The sequence below is a fragment of the Pinus tabuliformis genome, chromosome 4_2 (genome assembly GCF_031772625.1).
Source record: "Pinus tabuliformis cultivar Carrire ecotype Pingquan chromosome 4_2, CPIR1, whole genome shotgun sequence".
NCBI lineage: Eukaryota > Viridiplantae > Streptophyta > Pinopsida > Pinales > Pinaceae > Pinus > Pinus tabuliformis.
The window spans coordinates 653,283,351-653,308,791 of NC_142304.1; the positions used below are offsets into that span (position 1 = coordinate 653,283,351).

The following is a 25,441-nucleotide window of genomic DNA, read 5'->3' on the forward strand; positions in this document are numbered from 1 at the left end:
CTTGATTTCTCTTTCCCTTGATAGAATTTGCCACTCCTCTCCTACTTGTCTCGCTTTAAAGAGTACATGTAGATTCAAAGTAACAGAAAACCATCAAAGCATCTCTTCTAAAACATCATAAACAATGCAGAATTAGAAGCACATTGACCATATAATTGCATTCATAAACAATAAGATTCACAAACACATGATTATATGGAGGAAAACTCAAATAACTTTATTAATAGTAGAAGAGAGGATTATAGCCCAGTTGTCTGATCCAACATCATCCTCCCAGCATAGAAGCCCTCTTCACCTCATGAAAAGCAAGATCACCCAACAATACAATGTCTCTTCTCACAGATAAATAAACAACACTTCCTTACAAATTACAAAATTCCAGCCTCTAGATCTCTTAGATAAGGGATCCATTTATAGATGTTTTGCAAGGGTGTGAGTCAGCTCTGGGGTTTTGATTAGTGTCATTCGAATGATAGTTCTTGGTTCCACTTGGATATTTCACTAATCTCTTACTCATCCCTGGGTGAATTTAGAGAGGCAAGTGTCATATGAGAAGTTTCTGGAAGATTCCATGATCGTCCACTTAAAAAATTGTCTCTGCCATTTGTCTATTCTCGCTCATCACACCGCACAGAAGGCTCTTTCAGTATGCAGCCCACCTGGCTAGTGTGGCAACCTGTTGGGTGTGGAGCCTGATTATCTTCTGTATTCAAAGGTTTTAGCTGGATGTATATCCCAAGAACACTGTACACTCCTCCACGCAGGGGGGTGTGTGGGGGCTAATCCTCCCCATCTAGGGGGTCTGGGGACCAGTGGTCCCTCGGTGGGGGTTCGCGGGTAGCACCCCCGAAGCTAAAAATAGATGTAAAATTTCCTTGTAAAAGTCTAGTAATTTCTAGTCCATCTAGGCTGTTAATTAGTCAATCTGATGGTAGAAGTTATGTTTAATTTACGATTTTTTTTCCCTAGAAGGAAACCCCTCACTATATATGAGGGAATTGTATTGCATCTATATATACTTGTATTCTGAGTGAGGAAGAGAGAGGAGATTGAGAGCGAAGATGGTGTTACAGTGGATCTGTTGTAGGTTGTATCTCTTCAGTTTGCTAGATAATATAAAAGGAAGGACTGGTTGTTTCTCCGTGGACGTAGCCCAAACTGGGTGAACCACGTATATCTGTGTCTCTCTTGTTTTATGTGTTTTCTGTGTTTATATTTTTACAATATTTTATGTGTTCCATTGCTCCATAATATATAATTTTCTAACACAACCAATATGCATTGCACCTTGACCATGGAGTAGTCAGTATGGTCCAGTTTTGGTCAGTTCTGAGTAGTTTCTCAGGTGGAACTTTTGGGAAATGATGTAATCGGTTGACCATGATCCTTTAGGGTATGAAACAACACTTTTAGGGACTAAAGAGCCCTTCGGTTATGGACATATGAGTTTGGGGTTGCAGTGCCCAAATATGTCTATAACACTAAGTCACTCACACTAATTTTTTTTTCCCTCGAGAGTTCTTGTTGAACCACCTATTGATATGATTCTAGGGAAGTGAATTTTTTTCTTTTTCTTTCAACCTTTCTTCTTGTAGCTTCTGAAGGGTGGATCCATCCTATGCTATACTAAAAGACATGGCCTTCCTTGGGATTCTTGTGAGAGTTGGAGACTAGGAAAGAAGAGGAGGATGACTTATTGTCCATAAACTAGGAAGTAAGGGAAGTTGTTCAGGGAAGGTTTTGGCATGAGTCAGCCATCCCTTAAGGAATTTACTGAAGAGGATTACCAATTTCACTACTAAGAGAATATGGTATTTTTGACCATGTGGATTAGATTATTATTCATGGATTTAGCAAGACCATTCTCCTGCAGATAATAATTGGCTGAATGGTTCAATATAAGAAAATTTTCAAACACAAAATTGTAGAGTCTTAGTGATGAGAAGTATGTTGCATTATTGAAAACAAATGAAGTAGGAATGCCAAACCTCGAAATGATGTTCTATTGCAGAAATATAATGACTACCTAATCATTCAGTTGTTTGAGCGGCACTACCTCTATCCACCGCGTGAAGTAATCTATGCGAGTGAGAATGCGACAGTGCTATTTCCATGAACACGGGAAAATTTCCTGAATAATATCCAAGCCCCAATTTTGAAAAGATTTTTGCACAGAAATGGGATCCAATGGGGCCACTGAAGTCTCATTTCTACCGGCACACCTCTCACCAAACAGACACTTACAGGTGTAATCACATGCATCTCTGAAAAATGTAGGCCATTAAAAGATGGTTTGTATGACCTTGTACATCATTGTGTTTCCCACAAAATATCCCTTGGCTGGTCCATCGTGGCGATCACATTATACCTTTTTTGAATCATGCACTTCCAAACACCTTAGAAGTACACTATTTTGGGGCTTTCTAAACCACATCCCTTGCACCAACATAGGATAATTCTTTAAGTAAGAGTGCATTGTTATATCATGCAGAAAAATGAGAGGGAATTATGTCATGCTCAAGGTATTGGTGCACATCTGCATACCAATAGTTTTTTCTAATAGTGGGGGAGGCTCACTCAATGTTATAAATATCAATTTCTTCCTCCCATCCTAAAATATCTTCTTCTTCTTTCTTTTTGTTTACTGCTTCTACCACTAGTCAAAAAATACCATGGCCCTTGATTCTGTCAATTGGGTTGATATATAGATCATATTGTTGTAACCCAATCATCTAGTCCACTCTCCTTTCATCCAGCTCTTGTTGTGCAAGCAATGGTCTAACTGTTGGGTCTAGGACAAAGATAACACAATTAGTTTTCCACAAATAGGGCCGAAAGTTCTTTACTACCTTGTATACCACCTAAGATTTTTTTTCCACAATGGGCTAGTTAAGCTCTAGCCCATGTAGACTCACACTCATGAAGGAGATAGGTCAATCATTGTTTAGTTCTTATTTTTGAGTGAGTATAGTAGCGAGAGAATTGTCAGAAGCAAAAGCGTAGAGCAAGAAATATTTATTGAAGTTTGGGATATAGAATGTGGTTTCTTTTTCAATACCTTGTTTAATACAGGAAAATGCATCCTTTTTCCTTTTATCCCATTTATAAACTACATCCTTCTTCACCATCTCCTGTATTGGCTTGAAAATATGGGTGTATTCATAGATTAACTAGTAGAGGAAGTTGATTCTCACCAAGAAGGACTATGTAGCCTTTTTATTCACTTGGAAGGAAGAGTGCCTAATTGTCTTCACCCTATCTAGGTCTACCTTAATCCCACTTTTGGAAATGATATTTTCCATGAGATTACCCTCAAACATTGTAAAGATACTTTTCTTGGGATTTAAAGATATCTCATACTTGTGACATCACTAAAAAATATTCCTTAAGTGGCATATGTGGTATTACCTCTGTTTGGAGAATATTATTACATTGTCATGATCGAACACTATGCTCCATCCAATGAGTCCAAGAAAATAGATGTCCATGGCACATTGAAATGTTACACCAACATTTATTAACTTGAATGACATTTGTGTGAATGCCAATGTGCCCCACTTCGTCTATATATGTAATAACCATATAACAAATAAAACATTTTTGACCCCGATATTATTTGAAATGTTTGTTCCACTGATGACATAGGGTACTTTTCCTTGTGGGAGGCATGATTGAGATTTAAGAAATCTACACACAGGTGCATTTTCTTAGAATTAATTCTCACTGGGACCAAATTTGACACTCAAGCTCATTATCGCACTTCGTATATCGTCTAGGCATCCAAAAGTGTTAGGTCCTTACAATACTAGTGATTCCCCCATTACTATTATCATTGTAGCCCTTATTATTATTCTTGTGCCCCTATTGTCCCCCTATTGTTATTATTGTGCCCCATAGAAGCCCACTACTCTTATTGTTGTTCCCTTATGTTATTATTGCTATGTCGGCTTTGATTATATTGTGACCCCTTAGACTCCTACAAAGAGGAAGGAGGTTTTGTCATTTCTATCATCCAAGAATTCTTCATTTGTGTAATGTAAAGCAAGTTTCCCCCTTGAAGAGGATCATTTCTAAGGCATTGATACTTATTTTATACCATTTTACGAGTTCGCTTCTTAACATTTGGTATCAGAGCTTTGTATTCTATGGTTTCGCTACTTGAAATAGATGATTGCGGAATTTTTGTTATAACTTTTTCACTACGAAGTTTCATAAGCTAAAAAAAAACCCACTTGAGATGCAATCATTTGAAACATTGGGTCTGAATTTCAAATATTTTTCCACTATATTTTAGGAGATACAATCCACAACATTTAGAGTTTCTATAGACTCCCAAATTATATCCCAAACAGGTGACTTCAGGAAAATAGCCATAAATTTTGCTTTTAGCATCACATTGAAATATCATATAATGTGACAAAAAGAGGACAGCTTGTAGTTTTCTGTGTATCGGTTTGAAGTCCTAAGTTTAAAACACTAACACATGGCACTTCATACAAGTTCTCTCTACTGAACTAGTCTATAATCAAGTCATTGTAGCAGATTTGGTATAATTGTTCCTTGAAGAATCCAATATTAGTCAGACTGGTATGGTTAGAAAGAGGACTTAGATGGCTACCGCAGGATGCAATTTTAGAACCTGGATATCTGAAATTGCAGAGTTATATTCATTTCAAGATTGGGCTCCTAAAATTAAGAAAAGGTAATATGAGGAAGTTTGATGGCAAGGATCCGGCAAATTGGATACTAGAGATGGAGAAATATTTCAATCTCCATAATGTACAAAACACAAAAAAGCTACGCATTTCAAATTTATGTTTGGAACTAAATCAATTTGTATGGTATTGATGGCTTTTCTCTTATAAAAAATTGTCACTCGGGAAATTTTTATGGAAGAAATGATAGCACATTATGATGATACAAAAAGAAACACTTTTTTTAGCCGATTGATAAACATCAAACAAAAATGGTTTAGTGATGGAGCAGATTAAGGTCTTCAAAAAATATAATATAAGGGAAAAATCTATTCCAGAGGACCATATGATTGATGTGTTCATAGGGACTTTAAAGGATAACATCCAACGTGAAGTTCACCTTTGGGAACCTGACTCATTGGAGAAGGCATTTAGGTTGGCAAGAAAAATGGAAAGGAAAATTATGACAACAAGGAAGCCTACCAATCACAATTATAAGGATGAAACTATTTTTCCCCCTAATCTTCCACAACCTACAAGGTTGATACACCAACAATTGGAAGAAAAAAGAGAAAAAGGGATTTTTTACAATTTTCATAGAAAATACACTAAAGGTCATAAGTGTGCTGAGAAGAAATTATTTTGCATAGATTGTGAAGAGGAGGCAAAAAAGGAACAAGAAATGTTAAAAGAAGAGGATATACTATAGGAACAAACCCTAGAGAAAGAATAAATTAATCCGGCCATATCTTGTAATGCATTAGTCGGAATTACCACTCCTCAAACTATCAAGATAGAAGGACATATCCAAAAGGAAAAGGTAATAGTGTTGATTGATTCGAGAAGCAACCATAATTTTATACATTGTAAGATATCCAAGGAATTGAATTTCTTTCTATATCCAACACCAGATTATCAAGTGATGGTTTCAAGTCAAGGAACCATAAATAGCTGGGGAAAGTGCCATAATATCAAGCTATCCATGGGAGAATATGTATTGAATAGCCCAATGCTTTCAATTCTGATGGGTGGTGTTGATGTTGTAATAGGAGTCCAATGGCTACAATCCTTGGGTACAACATATTTTAATTTGCAATAACCTTTCATGAAATTCACTTCTGAAGGAAAGGAAGCTAAATTAAGAGGTATCATAGGGAAACGAGGAAAGATAATCAGCTCTAATGGAATGACAAACCTTTTAAAGAAAGAACAATGAGGCATAATTGCACAATTATGTTCGCTAGAGGTTCCCACATCAGAATCGTCTATTTCTCCAAATCTCAAAAAAGTATTGGACAATAATTCCAAGGTATTTGAGACTCCCAAAGGTGTCCCACCTATTTATGATCATGATCGTGATATTCATTTGATTCCAAGAAGTGTTCCTGCAAACATCAAGTCTTACAGATATCCTTATGCTCAAACGAGTGAAATTGAAGATGTGGTTACAGAAATGCTAGAGGTTTGTATAATTCAACCTATTCAAAGTTATTTCCCTGCTCCAATAATATTGGTGCACAAGGATGGATCATGGAGCGTGTGTCCAAATTATAGGGAGTTCAACAAGATCATTATTAAAGATATAATTTCCATTATTGTCATTGATGAACTATTGGATCAATTGCATGGAGAAATTTAATTCACCAAGTTGGATCTTCATTTATGACATCATGAAACAAAAATCAAGACTGAAGACATTCTAAAAGCAACATTTAGAACACACAAGGGTCATTATGAATTTTTGGTCATGCCTTTTGGCCTTACCAATGCACCTTCTACATCTCAAGGTTTGATGAATTCCATTTTCAAACCCTTCCTTAGAAAATTTGTGTTAGTATTTTTTGATGATATACTAACCTATAGCAAGTCTTGGAAGGATAATGTTCAACGTCTTGACAAGGTGCTCAAACTATTGGAGGAGAAACAATTATATGTAAAAAGCTCCAAATGTTTATTTGGAGTACAAGAGGTGGAATATCTGGATCATATTGTATCTCATGAAGGTGTTAAGGTAGAGCCTATAAAAATTAAATGCATTAAGGAATGGAAAATCCCCACATCCATAAAGCATACACGATGATTTCACGGGTTGACAGGGTATTATCGCAATTTTGTTAAGAATTATGGCAAAATAGCAACACCTCTAACAACATAATTGAAGAAAGATGCATTTTTATGGACTCCAGAAGCAACGAAGGCCTTTGAACATCCTAAAGATGCAATGTGCCAAGCACCAATCTTAGCTATGTTTGACTTTACAAAAACCTTTATTATGGAATGTGGTGCCTCAGGAAATGGAATTTGTGTTGTTTTAATGCAAGAAGAAAGACACATTTCTATTTAAAGTCATCCAATCAAAGAAAAGTTTTTACACAAAGTTATTTATGAGAAGGAAATGCTGGGAATACTACATGCACTTAAGAAATGGCAACACTACCTAATCGAAAGACACTTGAAGGTAAAAACGGATCATGATAGCCTTAGCTACTTTTTGGAACAAAGATTATCTTTAGAAGAGCAGCAAAAATGGGTCACAAAGATGTTGGGTTATGACTTTGAAATGATATACAAAAAAGGGAAGAAAAATGTTGTGGTGGATGCACTCTGAAGAAAGAATGAGGATGTGGAAGCATTTCTTTCTGCCATTTGAATAATCCAACCAGATTGGATAAAATAAGGAAGGGATGAATGGAAGAATCATGAAGAAGTGTTGGAAATCATTCAAAAGATACAACAAGATCGCAGTACATCTAATACATTTATGTGGAAAAATGATTCATTATTTTACAAATATCATTTATACCTATGTCATAATTCCCAACTCAAATAAAGGATTTTTATGGAATTGCACACCTCTCCCATACGAGGGCACTCAGGATTTTTAAAAAATTACCACTCGGTTAAGGAGGAATTTTTTTGGGATGGCCTTAAATCTGATATTCAAAATTTTGTGGCTGAATGTTTGGTTTTCCAACAAAATAAAGTTGAAACAATTAATACCCCGGGTCTATTACAACTTTTATCCATTCGAAGTAAATGTTGGGAGGAGGTTTCAATAGATTTTATCATAGGCTTAGCCAAGTCCGAAGGAAAGAGTGTCATGATCATGGTGGTACTTGACAGACATACCAAGTATGCACACTTGTGTGCATTATCTCATCTATTTAAATCTAATACAGTGTCTACTGCATTTATGGAGACAATTCAAAATCGACATGGACACCCAAAGATTATTTTAAGTGACAAACACCCCATTTTCACTGAAAATTTTTGTCCATAATTATTTTCATGTCTTGATACTCAGTTATCTCATCACTCATCTTATCGTACTCAATCTGATGGGTAAACTGAGATACTAAACAAATGTTTCGACGTATATCTTCATTTCTTTGTATCTGATAAATAGAGACAATGGGTCAAATTGTTTCCTATGGATGAATGGTGGTATAACACTTCCTTCCATACTGCAGCAAAAATAACCCCATTTGTGGAACTTTATTGATATAACCCACCATCCATCACATCATATTTAAGAGAAAATTCTAAGGTTCAAGCAGTCGAAGATCACATCGAGTATCTACAACAAGTTTTCCAACTCTTAAAGGATAACCTAACTTTGGCACAGAATAGAATGAAACGATAGGCAGACAACATCACAGCGAAAGAAGTTTTGATATAGGTGACTGGGTATTTCTAGGGCTACAACCATACAAATAAATGTGCCTCAATAAATCTAAGAATGATAATAAATCGTCAGCAAGGTATTATGGTCCATACAAGGTGTTTTAAAATATTGGTACAATGGCATACAAATTGGAGCTTCCTGCAACTTCCCAAGTGCACCCAATTTTCCATGTTTCATGCTTAACTAAGGTTATTGGTGACAATCTCCCAGTTCAAAAAATATTTCTAAAACTTGACGAGGAAGGAAAAATCATATTTCAACTTGAAAAAATCATAGAGACAAGAACTCAATAGCTATGAAATTGATGAATTTCAGAGTATCTTGTTAAGTCTAAGAACTTACCTACTGAAGATTCCACATGGGAGGATATAATTTTATACAGAAGCATACAGAACTACTCAACCATTGAGGAAAACATTTTTTTGATGGAGAGGGGCATATTAGGTCTCTATAATACTAGTGATTCCACCATTACTATTGTCATTGTAGCCATTATTATGATTGTTGTGCCCCTATTGTCCCCATATTGTTATTATTGTGCTCCATAAAAGCCCACTATAGTTATTGTTCTGCCCTTATATTATTATTGTTATGTCAGCTTTAATTATATTGTGACCCCTTAGACTCCTATATATAGAAAGGAGGTTTTGTCAATTGTATCATCTAATAATTGTTCATTTTTGTAATGTAAAGGAGGTTTCCCCCTCGAAGAGGTTGATTTGTAAGGCGTTAATATTTCTTTTCTACCTTTTCGTGAGCTAGTTTCTATGCTCTGTCCAATTAGTCCAAGAAAAGAGATGTCCATAGGACATTGAAATGTTACACCAACATTGATTAACTTGAATGTCATTTTTTTGAATTCGAACATTCCCCACTTCATTTGGACAGTAGTCATAAGTCTGTCTAGATCTACAACCAGAACCTCGTTGTATCCGTAATAGCTGTCTAACAAATAAAACATTTATGACCTCGATATTGTTTGAAATATTTGTTCCATTGATGACATAGGGTAATTGTCCTTGTGGGAGGCATGATTGACATTTCATAAATCTAGACACAAGTTCATTTCCTCATACTTAATTCTCATTGAGACCAAATTTGACTCTCAAGTTGGTTTCCGCACTCTCTATATGGTCTAGGCATCCAACAATTTCATCAACACTTTTTGAATAAGAGGCTCAAACGTTGGATGCAATTTTCTCAAGTTTTGTTACAATGGATTGGTCCCTTCTTTTATTGGTATGACATGATGGATTATTCTCATGTCATATATTTTATGCTCACCATACGTCCATTTGAACACATCTTGTCATTCGTGTGGTGTACGACAAGTATCGAGATTAACATACCTCAAATGTTTTCTATTCCTAAGTTAATCTACTTGTGCGACAATGTGGAACTGTGGATATTAGCATTAGCAAGTCGCCGAATGTGATTCTATAGGTCATACAACTTCTTCAATGATACCATACCCTTTGGGATAATATTTCCTTTAATTTCATTAGTAGCATCCTGTAATGCCTTTTCATGCTCATCCTCATTAATCGCGGTGTCTTTTAACACATCAACATTATCCATGAAGCATAATAATTGTTTGTCATCACGAAAACATGTAAATTAGTAATATTATTAGGGGTTGAAGGCTTATAAAGAATTTCGATAGAAAAAATTGTCCCTCAATGGTGAAAACCTGGCAGCGACATTTGCTAATTCTCTTGCAGTATTATGCATTCTTGGAACACAAATAATATTGAAATATTGGAAATGTAAAATCAAACACCATAACTCTTGTTGATAACTTCCTAGATGAGGTGAGATACAATGCATGGTATTGCATATATATCACACCATAATGTTTGAGTCACCTTCTGCTTTCATGATGCAAACATTGAGGTCAACAACCCTTTTGCAAGTCCAAGATTATTTCTTCATACTCTATAGTGTTTTTCGTGCACTCAAATTCCAAGTGGCTAGAGATAAAATTATTTCTCCCTTGTGGGTATATTAAAACACAACCAGATCCAAAGCCTTGTTGCATTTTAGAACCATCGAAGTCCAAAGTCCACATAACATATGTAAAGGGACTAGGAACCACACTACTACTACTACTACTAACTGTATAAAGTTCATTTTCACTAGTTGGACTAGGAAGGAGCTCCAACTCTCTCTCTGGTAGGATAGGAGATGGTTCCAGAAGATAACAAGTTAGTTGGGTTTCCAGGAAGTAATTGTCCAAAATTAGTTCTAAAAAATCCACCGGTTCATTCTATCTGTTCAAGGGAGTGATAGTGTTCTTCATGTATCTTTCTAAATCAGTTTGGATCCAATTATTTTTTCCCTTATACAAAAGCCATAAATGTGACAAGTCTATAGAAAAGTACCCTTTTATCTTGTTGGACCAGTCTTTGCTCAACAACACTCTAGATGCTTCCAGAATGTCCATAATCACTATGTTGATACATTTGTGGACTTGTCCATCTAATGATAAGGGGATGATCACATATTTGAGTTCACCAATTGCATGGACATGAATTCTATCCATATAAATAATATGTGAATTTTTTTTGTCCCATATTACATTTATTTTCTTGGCAACATATAATTGCATTATGCTCACTGATGCATGATAATTGACCAAACGATTGTGTACATTGAAATTAAATATTTCAAAATTTAATAAGAAATGTGGGCACGAACCTTCTACATGTCCTCAACTATGTTGTAGTCCACAACTGGAAGAATGGATCAAGAATTTGAGGATGTAACTTGGACTCTAAATTCCAGAGTGAATGTTTTGTCCTTATTGAAGAAGTACTTTTCATTGAGACTACTTTCCCAAAATCCCTCCAAGTGTTATGCGTTGAGTTGACAAGTGGACTAATTTTCCTCAGTAGTTTTTCTTTAATTTTATGCTCCAATAACTCGACTGTAGTGGTTGTCCCTTGTCTTCTTAGGTTGTACCAGTTAGTCTATTTTTGGGTTGGACCACCATTTAGAGGCTTTCGTTATTGTGAGTATACAGTTGAACATGTTTACTAAATGCCCAACACTTGGAGTTTCATCACCTTCAACAACTTATTCCTCTTCTTCTCTAGGTTTAGTACACTCCTCAGCCATTATCACATAAAAAATATCCATAGAAAGCATGATCATGGCTTGATTCTATTGTGGGCACATTTTCTCGGAATGACATTTTTGATGATATGAATAGTATTGATCTATTCACAAGTCTTCAATATTCAATACAACATTGGAGCTATGAGCAAGAATTTCCCAATTGGTTTTTAGTACTACTAGAAGTTTCATTCCTTATAAATAGGTTGACTATGGGAGGCTCGTTACACACAGTGGTCTCACTTGACCTCTATTAGAGCTCTATCATCTGATTTGATAAAGTCTTCACAAGATGGGTCAAGCTTTCAATATCATATTGTTCTTTCTATTTTGCCTTCCTCATGGAGGCATGATACCTTTTACCCATGTGTATGGAGTATTTTGTTGGTTCATCATCTGATATGACTATGATTGCATGTAGGCCGTTCTCAACATTAATGGCCTCTTCGTAATTTTCCATTAGTGTCTTTTTCGCAGTTCACTTCAGAAACTGCACAATGCTAGTTGACAAGATAGAAATGTAGTAATCTCTTGTGATGGAGTCATGAGGTTTCATGTTTTCTCTAAATTTATTCAAGATGTTGTTGAACCTATAATTTAAATTGTTCACTTTATCCTTTTTCTCCATCTTAAGATTACTGAACACATTAAATAACATCTTGGGGGTATTATCATGAACAAAATTTTCAAGGAAGATATTCTTAAACCCCCTCCAATTCTAGATGGAGTTCAAAGGAAGGATGTGATACCATACAATTACTATACCTTTCAAGGTACATGAGCAATTATCATGGCATACCTCATGTGTTTGTAGATGTAGGTAAAATTTGTCCAAGTTGTCTTCAAGCTTTGCTAATTTATCAGGGTTGTACTTCATTAAGAGCTTCTCCAAGTTCTTTGGCATCTTGTGTAGAACACGCAGAAGTGAAAGTGGGCCCTGAGTGATCCACTCCAAATCTTGATCCACCATGTATTCTAATTCACTCTCCTCCTCTTTTTCTTTCAAAATCTATTGGTTCCTCTTCCTCCTCTTCGTTGACCCACAGAAGGTTGTGTATGAGGTTACAACGTTATCTCTATCGCTAGAATTAGAGAGTGGAGGCTCTTCTTTCCTTTCCACAAAGTCTAATAATTCTTCAAGACTATCAAGAACCACATATTCAAAGGTATAAACCACTATCCCTTTGGGGGTGGTCTTGTTCTTCTCTGAAGAACATAGGAGATTCATTACTCTTGGAATCAATCCAGCACCCTTTATAAACTAACGGGTTATAGAACGGATGGCACAAATATCAATGTATGGGATTTCATAAGTTCATTCAGGCTTGGGATGGGAAGAGTCACCGACTTCAGAAAAAGAGTAGGTGTAGTGTACTATCTAGGGTGCTAGATTAGGCTATATTTATTATCGACTAGGATAAGTAAACTTCGAGGCATGCGTCTACAATCTATAGACATAAAGGATTCCTAACTAAGTGTTCATGATGGTAGGTTACAAAACTTCTTTACGGAAGGTTGAGGTATGCTCCCTATCACTTGGACACTCAGGTCACTCAATTCATCTACCTATTCTAAAAAAACTGTGCATTACTTAAACCAAGATTTCAATCCCCTTACGAGGATGTTGTGCATAAAACCCCTGTTCAGTGAACACTCAACATTCAATGTTTATCATTCATGAAAGATTGAAACATACTGAAATCATAAGTACACTTAAAATTCAAATACATGAGAAACAGGGTTCATGAAGATGCTTTTAAAAATAACGAAAGATTAGATCCCTTACAGGATACAGTTCAACGATCTCAGCGATGAATCCTTCAAGCCACCATCATAAAATTCACTCATACGAATTGCTAATTAAATCAACGAAAGCATAAACCAAACTCTAATCACTATGCATACAAAATTTGCTAATAAAATAAAATGACAGTATACCCATTCCACGCAGTGCCCCTCCGCATTTCAAAGGTATACTGGACTGCGCTCAAGCAACTATAGAATCAACGCAATAACAAAATCGTGACTGAAACTGAGTTCTAGTATTAAGTTCAAAATCTTTGTTCTTCAAAACGATACACAGATAACAACTAACCAACAACACATAACTATGTTTACATATGTCTTTTAAAAAAACTAACACCGTTTACATTTTGGAACGAATGTACATTCATTATGCGGCTGTTGTTGCTTTTGTTATGGAATAGTTTTTAAGTTGTTTCCATTCTGAACCGATTTCAAAAAGGAACAAAACTAAATCGGTTTAGAACCCTATGATGTTGCTGCTTTTGTCGCCAATATGTTGTGCTTTGACCATCATTGACCGCGCATTCAGGAGTGTTGGTTCTGCTGTAGGATAGGTGTTCGTCCATGCTTGTACATTCTATTTTTCATCCCTACCCTTTGCTTTAGCTTAGCTGTCATGCGATATGTCAAACAATAAACCAATTACAGGATGTTGTAACTTCCTGTAGTCTTTTTATCAAAATTCCCTAATTCTTTAACATAAAACTCATAAATCAATTTTAATGCATCTAACAACTATAATACAGTTAACTAATCAATTTCAAGGGGTCTAAGAGATGTATGAAGGAAAAATGTAGGCAAACGATGTGTTTCAAGAGGAAAAAGGAGGTCATGGAATGGTACTAGGTGCAATGAATGTTGTTTCCTCGACCATAAATTGAGATGTTCATATCAGTGGGGTTATCATCGATAAAACACTTGTTTCCCTCCTTCTAGTGCCAAAAATGTTGATGATGTTGGATCTGCTAACATTTATGGGATCTCTTTGATGTGAAGTCCAAATTAGAGCTCACACTGTTTGGTGTAGGAGCCCCCTCTATTAGAAAGTCTTGTTTTTTGAATTCTTAAAGATTTTCCTTGGCTCTAACTATGAGGAAAAGAGACGGATGCAATGGTATCTTTGTAAATAAATAATGTGTTCCTGATGTGTGTTGATTTGAAACTGTGTCAAGGTTATTCTACTACAAATAGTAGAAAAAATTAAGCTTCTAAGTGTGAGGTAATAATACCACCCAAGAAGAGACACACATGAACCACAAGGGTCCATTGAACATCCACCAGAATAGTCCAAAATGGATGCAACAATCATTACAACCAACAAATGAAGAAATGTTTGTCTAATATCTCGTGAAATATTCTACAAGGATGGGACAACAATAACGACCATTAAAACACATTCTCAATAACACAAGTACTAAAATAGTCAAAATAGTTCAATTATCTTAGCAAATGTGAAAGAAAACATGAAATACAAACATACATTGGATAGTCCTACAAACATTCATAGTCCATGCAGAAAGAATGTGTTGGCCTTGAAGGATTCTATTATTGAGTAAAAGTTCCAAGAAATATGTTTATAATATAAATCAATAACTCCAGTGGTGGAGCATTAGAGGCACTCCTTTCTCCTCAAGAACTAGCTTATCCCTCTAATGACTTATGGGAGGAGCCATGGTGGAAAGTTCTTTTCTCATACAGTGAGGGAGTATGTATAACCAAGGGTGAATCATTGAATACCCTCATCATTGTTTGAATTCCTATGAATTTTAAACTTACATGACTCTTTACATTCCATGTCTCTCCTTCGGACTTCTAGTTTACAATAAATTTCAATACAATATACATGATCCACAATAGTGATGTGGCATATGACCACTCATGCCATGACATGACACTGCTGACGTGGATTGCTTGATGATGTGGAAATGTCAAGTCATTGTTTTTGCTAAGTGCTAGATTTTTCTTGTATATTATTTCTCTTCACCTACGCATGGCTTGGAGATTCGAAATCTCCAATGGTATCCAATCTTGGATAGTTGTTGCAAACTAGTGTCCCTTTGCTTTCTCTTGATTGTTCAACTTGTTAGCTCAACAACAAGAGCATATTTAGGCATTCTTCCCTCCTTTTGATTCTTCATCATCTTTGCACGACATGATAGGGTACTTGTTCCTGCAGTTCACTCATGATGAGAGGACATCAATCCCAATACCACCTAGTCTAAGATGATACATCTTGATCCCACCAAATGATCCAGGAACAAATGATAGGATGGGAAGAGGGAGTTAGTGACTACGCAGTGCAAATTTCTAGAAGCCAAGGGAAAATATTGAGATATGATATTATGGAGTGTCCATCTCAGGGAGGCCTATAGGACAATACTGCACAGTAACCAGAGCCAGTGGTGACAGGCTGAGAGAATAAACACTACGAGAGACAACTGAGTAGTTTTCGGAGTTAAGGGATGTTGAGCTTCTATGCAGCTGCATAGTTCAAGGACTCGGGGGATGAGCTTCACTATTGAGGATGTGAAGTGTTTATTTTAAGTTGGGTTGTAGGACATGACTGTGCAATTCTGGAGGTCAAGGCCAGGACTTGGGTGGAGAAATTGTCTAGTGCAGCAGTCCTTGGAGATAAGAACATTACAATTCACAATACCAAGTAGAAAGGTCACAGCTAGAGGGATGATACTATGAAATGTGTATCTCAAAAGGGTCCTAGTGAAGGTAGGCTTCTCTATCAAGATGTTTTTCTAAAAATGGCTATGTGTGGGATTGGTGAGATAGGTGATGAATTTTTGTGAACCTTGAGTGTTTTTTTTTTTTTTTTTCTGAATAAATACTAATTCTATTAAGATAAGAAAAGTATAGTACAATCAAGCTTGCATACAAGCGAAGCAGAAAAGCAAGGGAGTCGAAGGTGAAAGGCTATCCACCTCGCTCCGTAAAGACAAACAAGGAAAGGACCATAGAGAACATGGGCAAACAAAAAGCTAGTACTATGTAGAGAGATCTACCCTGAGAGGGCAGTTACTGCCACATGACATTTTTTGCCTTTTTTCTTGTTTACTTCGACCCATCCAGACGAGTTTGGCTGAGCCGTAACAAGTTGGAGATTATTCTGCCCTGGTGGCTGAATATCCTTATCAGAGCCTGAGGACAAAGATAAATGAGAACGTTTTTGAGAGATCTTAGCGGCGGAGGGGTTTGCCGGACCGACTGAGGGAGCATCCAGTAGAATCTCCACATTCTGTCCACCTGCTACAATTTCTTCCTCATCCGAACTAGAGGAATCTGTATCGTCCATAGGAGGGGTAGGCACACATGGATTCAACTTTTGGATTTGGGTTTTCGATTCAAATTCTTCTTTTTGTCGAGGTACTAGGTACAAGAACTCTGGAGGTGCCCTGTTTGATGACAATGGTGGCAACGGAAGGCTGTATTCTCATAATCCAAGGTTTGAGTCCAGTGGAAATCGCCATACTTGATATTAATCTGATTCGACAGTCCTTTGCTAATATCTATTTCTACACAAATTTTGTCGTAGGTGTAGAGTCCATTTTCCTTTCATGAAGAATCTACACACAGGTAGCATCCTAAAGTGTCTGCAATGGCTAAGAAGACTGAGATATTCCATAGATGCACCAGAAGATTCGAGAGCCAGACCCAAATGGGAATCTTGGTGATGACAGCTATAGAAGGGTCGAAGTCTGGAAACTAGGGGGTGAGAAAAATCCCAGCCGAGCCCCAGAACCAAGGGCATCTCGTTAAAACCTTCTGGTAATCTTCATTTGAGTCAAAAGCCACAATGAAGAATCCTTTTTAACATAAGTAGATATCGCTTTTTTAGTCCAGTTGGTATGGATCCATTGGTATAGATCTGATGTGCGAGGCCAGAGCCCATTAAATCTGCATATGAGTGTGGATTCTGCAAAAAGCTGATAGTTATCGTCAATCCCACGATGAGAGAGATTGATGGAAGGAATTTCCTCTAATTTTTCAACCAAAAATGGCTTTTTAGCCCCAGAAGGTTGGGCTACATTCCCAGAGTGCTGTGGTTGGGCAGCGTCTTTGCGGACTACATATTTATAAGAGAAAGAGGGGGCAGAGGAGGTCTGCCTAAAGGAACCACCTCTTAAACGAAAGGTAGCCACAATAGAAGCGTCCTTGTAAATGCTGTAAGAGGAGAGAGGAAGGGGATTCATATGACAACATATATCATATAAACAATGAACAAATAATTTCCCTCTATGTGACTACTTTATGATAACATGTGACAAGTGCCACACTTAAGATAGACTTTGAGATGACCCTAACGACACTTGTGTGACAATGCTCAGAACTTTGTGAATGAGTGCGATAGATTTTTACATAGAATAACTCACATGCACAATGATAGACATTTGAAACCATCAAAATTGACATATAAAAATTGCGCGAAATCCAAACATGTCGAAAGATGACATTTAATCCAACATGCAAAAGGGAACAAAACACTACAAGAAATCTCATGAGATAAGCTCTAATTTTTTGAATAGTGTGTACCTGTTGAACACTATCATATAACCCAATGTTTCAAACTATAGAAATAAGTCAATATTTAGGGGAACGCCATCACTCTTGGGAAGATTGATGTGATATAAAGAGCTAAGATCATAGCATATAAATAAGTGTGAGTAAAAAAAAAGGATGTTTATTCATTGGTCGGCTAGAATGATAATCCAAATTTTGATATTTAAAATATAATTTTGTCTTTATGTTATTAAAATTTTATAATAAATTATTTATTTAATTATTAAATTTGTCTTAAATTTACTTTAATAAGTTATATGATTAGGTAATGATATTATAATTTAGTCCTAATGTTATTTGAATTAAATTAACATCTATTTTAATAAATTATTTAATTAAGTATTGAATATATTATAATTTTATTTATTAACTTAAATAATTAGCTAATGATATTAGAAAATAATATTTCCCATATGTTATTTAAATTAAATTAAAGTTCATTTTAATAAATAAAATAATTAATTCTTAATTTATTATTAAATTTAAACAATAATTAGTTAATGATAACACTATATTTAATTAGATATGCGGAGGAAGGCACAGGGTTCGACGCTGAAACCCTAGGCCTAGGGCCTAGGCGACACTGACAAGCTACTCTTCATCAAGCAGGCGCGGGCAGGGCTGATGGTAGACCCTCCGTGGATCCACGGTTTCGAGGTACACTAGCGGTTGACAGATGGGCGGTTTTCCCTTTTTGGTGACTACGGTTAGGTCCTCGGAGGTTTAGCGCTGCTGGTTTAGGTGTTGACCGCTGTACCCTGAGTTTTTACCTCTGTTAAACCTAGCCCGTGACGGGTTTGAATAGTTTTACCTAAATCATTCTGGTGCTTTTGTCCCCTGGCGTTTCAAGGAGCGTGCTTTGTGGTAACGGGTTTCAGTGAGGTGTCATTTATTTACGCGGTTTAGTAAACATGGTTTTCCACAGCGAGGCGGTGGATTTGGAACCTGCTCCTGAAGATATCCTCTCGGTCTGGGGTAAGGAGGTCACGGATCAAAACCTGGACAAGTTTTTCGGACAAGAGGGTTTTACCGCACCTGACAAAATTACTGCAGGAGGTCTGTGGAGAAGCACTCTGCCTAGGGTTTCTTTGGAGGAGAATTTAGGACCGGCCGTGGAACCTGGCAATACTGGTGATCGCTTAGAAGTTTCTGGTGCGCGTCAGGAGGCCTGCAATCAGAAAGATAAAGGGTTTCTTGAAGGTAAGGTTATCTCTCCCTCAAAGATTATCAGTCCGTCGGGAGGTCTTGAAGATATTATAAACTTTAATTCTAGACAGGGGTTATGGAGGACTATAGGGGGTTTTCAGGGATATGACAGAGAAGGCCGGGACAAATGTGGCTCTTTGACGGTCAATCGACCACTTTCATCAGCAGGTTGGGCTCCAGGCGGGCCGATTTCTAAGGGGATCTTTCCCGAACTTTCTATTCCGGGGAAGAATGACCAAATCACCATCTCAGGAAGGTCGGAAGAGAAGGGGGAAAAGGATTATGGCAAGGAAGGAAGCGTTGCAGGAGGTCTGAGCTTTTTGCCCCTAGGACAGGAAGGAAACCCTATCGCGGGTATTGAGCATGGAGTTCTAAGGGCACCAGACATTGCAGGCATTGTCAGTGAGGCGGATCTGGAACGAGGCAGAGTCGGGGAAAAGCGAAAGAAGGCTAAATCCCTAAAATCGAGAAGGTTAGCCGGGAACCTGTTACTTGGAATGGATGTTCAAGTAGAGGATGCATTGGAGGTGGCAGAATGCACGCTTGTGGGCCGTGTAAGGGGGCGTCCGATCTCGGGCAAGTCTCTACAACAATGGGCGGAGCGTCTATGGATGGAAACCCCGGCAAAGTCCTTCAAAACGGCCACTCTGGTAAACGGTTGGTTCATGATCAGGTTCGATAGCAAAGAAGCCATGGAGTGGGCTGAAGGAAGGAATTGGGCTTTTGGGAAGCGCCCAGTTTTCTTCAAAAGATGGTCTCCACTCTTCGACGCATCCAAGGAAAAGGTGGAGGAATTTCCCGTCTGGGTAAGGGCACCTGGACTTCCACCGTTCCTCTGGGTGGAGTCTGTCTTCACGTCTATTGGGAATTCGTTGGGTACGTTTCTGGAAGCTGATATGTCTTTTCTAGACACTCATGAAAGGGCGGTGGCAAGGATACTGGTGCGTCTGAATCCAAGTGAACGGCTTGTAGACTCGATAAATTTGCATACAGGGAGTATGTATTTGAACAGATGTTGGACTACGAATTACTTCCGTTCAGGTGCCACAGATGTCACGAGATCGGACATCTGGCGAGGGATTGTCCTATGGGGCGGCGCAGAAGGAGGGTTCAAAAACCCGTCGAGCAGAGGGAGAGGAACAAGGTTGACGATATAAATATGACATGGAAGATTAACTCAGAGGACAAGCCCACTGAAGGAGCGCATCTACAGGTGGATGAAACTCAGGCTCAGACAGAAGGAGCCCCGATTCTTGCGGCCGAGGTTCTGAGCGGAGCCGAAGAGCCCCATGGCGGAGAAACTGAGGCCGATGCAAATGATCTACTCGGTAAGCAATCAATCCCTCCATCCACTGTATGCTTTCCAGAGTCAAATACTGTACTCTCTTCTATGGAGTCCCCTCTGATTTCAAACTGCAAAGATATTTGTAAAAACATTGATCAATTAACCGTAGACATTCCTTCCATTGATCTGAAAAGTGAAGTGTTATCTCTAAATATTTCGGCCACAGACATTTCCACACCTGCCCGCACTTATAATCTCAGATCTCTCAGCAAAAAGTCTGACCCTCTTCCTAATTTGGGGGATCCTGTGGGTGGATTAGGTCCTTCTTCGTCTAAACCCTCTCAGAAAAAGGGTAGAGGGAGAAAGTCTGATCTGTCCAAAGCCCAAGTTAAAGCAAAAATGGATGTGGCCGACGGAAAACAAAAATTGATTTCTGGGGCGCTTAGAGCAGCAAAACCCCCTGAGGCAGTTATAAATGATCTGTTTATCATGGAACTGTAGGGGTTTAACCAGTAAACCCATAAAACTGGCTTTGAAGGATTTAATCTCGCGCTACAACCCGGATTTGGTTTTTCTGCAACAAACTTTGGGAAGGGGTGTAGATATTGAACCTGTCCTCAATTCTCTCCTCCCGGGATGGACCTTTGTAGCCCTAGATGCAGTAGGTCATTCGGGGGGTCTCGCCATGGGATGCAGGGACGGCAGACTGAAAATTTTGAGCTTCTGGGGTATGCACAATGCGATGGGTATGGAGGTTATCTACCCAGATTTCGATTTCTCTTTCCTGGTAGTAAATGTCTACGGGCCCTGCCAGGCAAGGGTTGCTTTCTGGAACGCTTTCATGTCTAAAGATTTCCTAAAAGGAAAAAATCTGATAATTGGAGGTGATTTAAACTTCTCTTTGGGGAATGCGGAGGCTTGGGGACCTTCGGCCAGAACTGATCCTCTATCAGATTATTTTTCCCAACTTCTCCTATCTCACAAGCTGATAGATGTAAACTTTATTAAGGCAAAGCCCACCTGGCGAAACAGGAGAACTGGGGAAGAGAGGATAGCAAAATGGCTTGATCGTTTCCTTATAAATGACTTGATGGCATCTAATGTCCCGATGTTCAGGCAATGGGTGGGTGAAGGGGGAAATTCTGATCACTTCCCCATCCTCTTAGAACTCTCCAAGCCACCCCAAAGCCTGCAGCTCCTTTTAAATTCAATGCTTCATGGCTGCAAGAAGAGTCTTTTAATATGCTGTTCAGGAATACTTGGAGACAAACGGGTAGGGACTCTTCTGGATCCAAAGGGGCTTTCTTTATGGAAAATCTTAAAAGACTTAAGAAAGCAACTGTACAGTGGGCTTTTGAAAGAAGGAAATCTCAAAATGAGGCCTTGACTAAAATTGATGTAGAGCTCCGAACTCTAGAAGATCCTGAGGCGGACGCTTATGCTTCTCAGGAGTCAAAGGATAGGATCGTGGCTCTTGAGAAAGCGCGAGCTAAGATTTTACTAGACAAAGAGGAAGAATGGAGACTAAAGAGTAGGGCAATTTGGTTAAAAGCAGGGGATGAGAATACAAAATTTTTCCACAACTATGCAAAGGGTCGGAGAAATGCAAATACAATCTGGAAGCTAAAGGACCATGAGGGCAGAGAGGTCTCGTCTTTTGAGGACTTGTCAACCCTGGGGAAGAATCACTTTAAATCCTTGTTTTCGGATCCAGGAGGGGTTTCTCTAGCCGAAATTATCAGAACAGCTCAAGCTTTCCCTCGGTTTGTGGAGGGGGAAGAGGCAGAAGATCTTTTTAGAGAGGTGACAAAAGAGGAAGTTGAAAGTATTGTAAAATAAATGGCAAAAGACAAAATTCCGGGGCCGGATGGATGGATTGTTGAACTCTTCACTCATTTCTTCGATCTGATTGGGGAAGAACTAACGGAGGTGGTGGAGGAATCAAGGAGAAAAGGTTAGATTTATGCCCCTTTCAATGCTACTTTCATTGCCCTTATTCCTAAAAAGGAGAATCCAGAATCTTTTGAGGATTTTAGCCCGATCTCTCTGTGCAACTGCATTTACAAAATCATTGCAAAAACCATTGTAGTTCGCCTGAAACCGATCCTATCAAGCTGCATTTCTCCAGAACAATTTGGTTTCTTGGACGGTCGCCAAATACATGAAGCTATAGGGGTGGCTCAGGAGACCATTCATAGCATCAGGGTCTCAAAAGCAAAAGGGGCTGTGCTAAAAATTGACCTGTCCAAAGCATATGACAGAATCAGCTGGAATTATTTAAGGATGCTGCTAACTCACCTGGGATTCAAGGTGGATTTCATAAGCTGGATCATGGGATGTATATCAAATGCAAGTTTTGCAGTATTAATAAACGGGGCAGCATCCCAGTTTTTCAGAAGTCAAAGGGGATTGAGGCAGGGGTGTCCCCTTTCTCCTCTGCTTTTTCTTCTTGCTGCTGAAGGCCTCAGTAGATTGATATCATCTGCCAAAAGATCAGGTTTGGTAAAAGGTTTGGAAGTAGCTGTAAATGTGTTTATTAGCCACCTCCTATTTGTAGATGATATTTTATTATTTACAAATGGCAGCTTAAATGAAATTAAAGAGCTTAAAAGCATTCTTGACTTGTTCTTGAAAGCGACAGGCCTTCAAATAAACTCTAGAAAATCCCAGCTTATTCTGGAGGGTTTCAATAGACAGGAGGAACTTCTGGTTTTATCTTACCTTCCATTTGAGGCCTGTAAACTGGAGAATCCTTTCAAATATCTTGGTTTTTGGTTAAAACCTCTTTTGTACAGAAAGCAGGACTGGAGCTGGCTGGTGGCTAAGATTGAACAAAGAATATCCCATTGGAGTTTCAAGTGGCTGTCCCGAGCAGGCAGGTTGACTCTGGTGAATTCTGTCCTCCAGGCCATGCCTGTGTTCTGGGCAGCTCTAACATGGATCCCAAAAGGTATACTTCACAAGATCAAACAACTTTGCAGCAGATTTCTTTGGTCAGGGACAAAGGAGGACTCAGTGCTTCCTTGGGTGTCATGGGATAAAATTGCAAGGCCAAAAGACTGGGGTGGTTGGGGCATTAAAAATCTCATTGACTTCAGCTCCTCCTTAGCAGCAAAGTCTGGATGGCGTCTAATCTCTGCTGAGAATCTTTGGACCAAAGTAGTAAAAAGGAAATATATAGATCCCATGCCCCTAGAAGATTGGATAAGGAGCACAAACAAGAAAGGAAGGAACTTCTCTGTGATATGGAAAGCCACAGTAGATGCTTTCAAAGTAATTGAACAGGGTCTGGCTTGGCAGGTAGGAAATGGTGAAAACGTAAAAATTGGAAGAGACCCTTGGGTTGGATGCAATGAATCTTTCGCCCTTCCTCCTGAACTGATTGGTCACCTGGATTCGAAGGGGATTTTTGGTTTAAATCAGATTGCAAATATGGGTCAGTCAACCATTTGGGGTCAAGCATGGAAATCCGAAGATGAGTTAGGAATTGATCCCAGGTGGAGGAATGAGTGGGGGGTTTTCATTCAGGAGCTAAAGAGATCAAATGTCAGAATTCAAGATAAGCCAGATCAATTGGTGTGGGCTCATGCAGAAAATGGAGTCTACTCCCCAAAGGCGGGGTATGCTTTCTTGATGAAAAAGAAAGGGTGGGTAATCCCAGAATGGTGGGCAAAGCCCCTCCTGAAATTGAAGTGTCCCAAGAAAGCGAGATTATTTTTCTGGTGTGTCTTAAGAAAGAAAATCCCTACCTGGGACATTCTTCAATCCAGATTTAAACAGGGTCCAGGTAGGTGCCCCCTATGTTTCTTAGATTCAGAATCCATCTGCCATTTGTTCATCTCTTGTCCGTTTGCAAGGAAAGTTTGGGAAGAAGTGAAAAAGCTCTTGGGAAAAAATGTTCGCTGGGAAGGGGATTCTTTTCTCTCTGCTTGGGAATATTGGTGGAATCATTACCCAGAAAGGAACCTTAGGAATCTCCCCCCCATCCTCTGTTGGGGTATCTGGATTGCTAGAAACAGATGCATTTTCAGAGAGCAGCTTACTCTAGCGGAGGTGATTGCAATTCAAAGTTCAGCCATCCTTTCTAGCATCCCGGAGCCCGAGGATCCAAATATCTCAGTCCAAAAAAAGGAAGAACGGATCAAGGAAGGTATTCTGTGGGCCTACTTTGACGGGGCAGCTCAAAACATTACCGCGGGTGCTAGTATTGTTATTCATATCAATCCCTCTCACTCTCTCAAAGCTGCTGTGGGGTTGGGCCCAGGCACCAACAATTTTGCTGAACTCCTGGCTCTAAAACTCCTTCTCTGTTGGCTCATAAACAGAAACATTTTCACTATTCAGATCTTTGGTGATTCCCTGAATGTAATTAACTGGGTCATTGGAAAATACAGGTGTCAAAATTATATGTTGAGACCACTTCTGGAAGAGATTCAAAATTTAAAACTTCATTTTAATACTTTTTCCATTGAACATATCTACAAGGACAGGAACGAAGATGCAGATAGGCTTTCTAAAGAGGGTTTGCAGCTCGTTGTGGACTCGTGGAGGATAGCTGAATAGATGAATGATCAGATCCGTGTGTCAGATCTACCTCCTTACACTTAATTTTTGCTGCTACAGGATGTATTGACAGTCTTTCTACAGCACTTCTTTTCTGCTTCAGATCAAAAATCTGTGCTGGTTTTTTATTATCTTTGTTTCATCGGATTTGCTTTAAAAACTCTTTTATGAAAAACAGCTCCGTGGGTTGTTTTCCTGCGGTAATAGGAGGCCCACGTTATTTTTTGTCTTGGAAAAATCACTTGACAGAGTTGCCCATAGTAGGCAACGGTACAGTGCTGGAAGTAGGCGGAGAAATGCTTATGTGTTTTTTGGTTTTTGCTTGGATGGTGACTCAAAGGGGAGCATGTTTTTCGCTTTGAGGACTGATGGTGGTCTAAAGATCACAGACCCAGCTGGAATGTTAATTCATGTGCTTGTAACTTTTTTATTTCTTATAAAAAGGTTCGTTTTTTTTCCTCGGAAAAAAAACACTATATTTAATTAATGGTTTCCAAGTGCTACTTAGTTTTAAACATC

General features: G+C 38.5%; 2 protein-coding genes across 2 annotated transcripts; both read left to right on the forward strand.

Moving 5' to 3' along the window:
* Positions 1 to 21,044: 21,044 nt before the first annotated feature.
* LOC149171080 (uncharacterized) lies at positions 21,045 to 22,198 on the forward strand. Its single transcript, XM_089425832.1, has 2 exons — positions 21,045 to 21,475; positions 21,613 to 22,198. The coding sequence occupies exons 1-2, from the start codon at positions 21,045 to 21,047 to the stop codon at positions 22,196 to 22,198; spliced, it is 1,017 nt and encodes a 338-aa protein (XP_089281958.1).
* Positions 22,199 to 24,922, forward strand: LOC149171081 (uncharacterized). Its single transcript, XM_089425833.1, has 2 exons — positions 22,199 to 22,313; positions 22,449 to 24,922. The coding sequence occupies exons 1-2, from the start codon at positions 22,199 to 22,201 to the stop codon at positions 24,920 to 24,922; spliced, it is 2,589 nt and encodes an 862-aa protein (XP_089281959.1).
* Positions 24,923 to 25,441: the final 519 nt, after the last annotated feature.

What these genes read in the sequence shown, in the direction of transcription:
- LOC149171080 (XM_089425832.1), top strand. Translation starts at nt 21,045, where the DNA reads ATGGGATGCAGGGACGGCAGACTGAAAATTTTGAGCTTCTGGGGTATG. An exon ending in TCTAATGTCCCGATGTTCAG is followed by an intron (nt 21,476 to 21,612) that starts GCAATGGGTGGG and finishes TATGCTGTTCAG; the next exon opens with GAATACTTGGAGACAAACGG.
- LOC149171081 (XM_089425833.1), top strand. Translation starts at nt 22,199, where the DNA reads ATGGCAAAAGACAAAATTCCGGGGCCGGATGGATGGATTGTTGAACTC. An exon ending in GGAGGAATCAAGGAGAAAAG is followed by an intron (nt 22,314 to 22,448) that starts GTTAGATTTATG and finishes AAACCATTGTAG; the next exon opens with TTCGCCTGAAACCGATCCTA.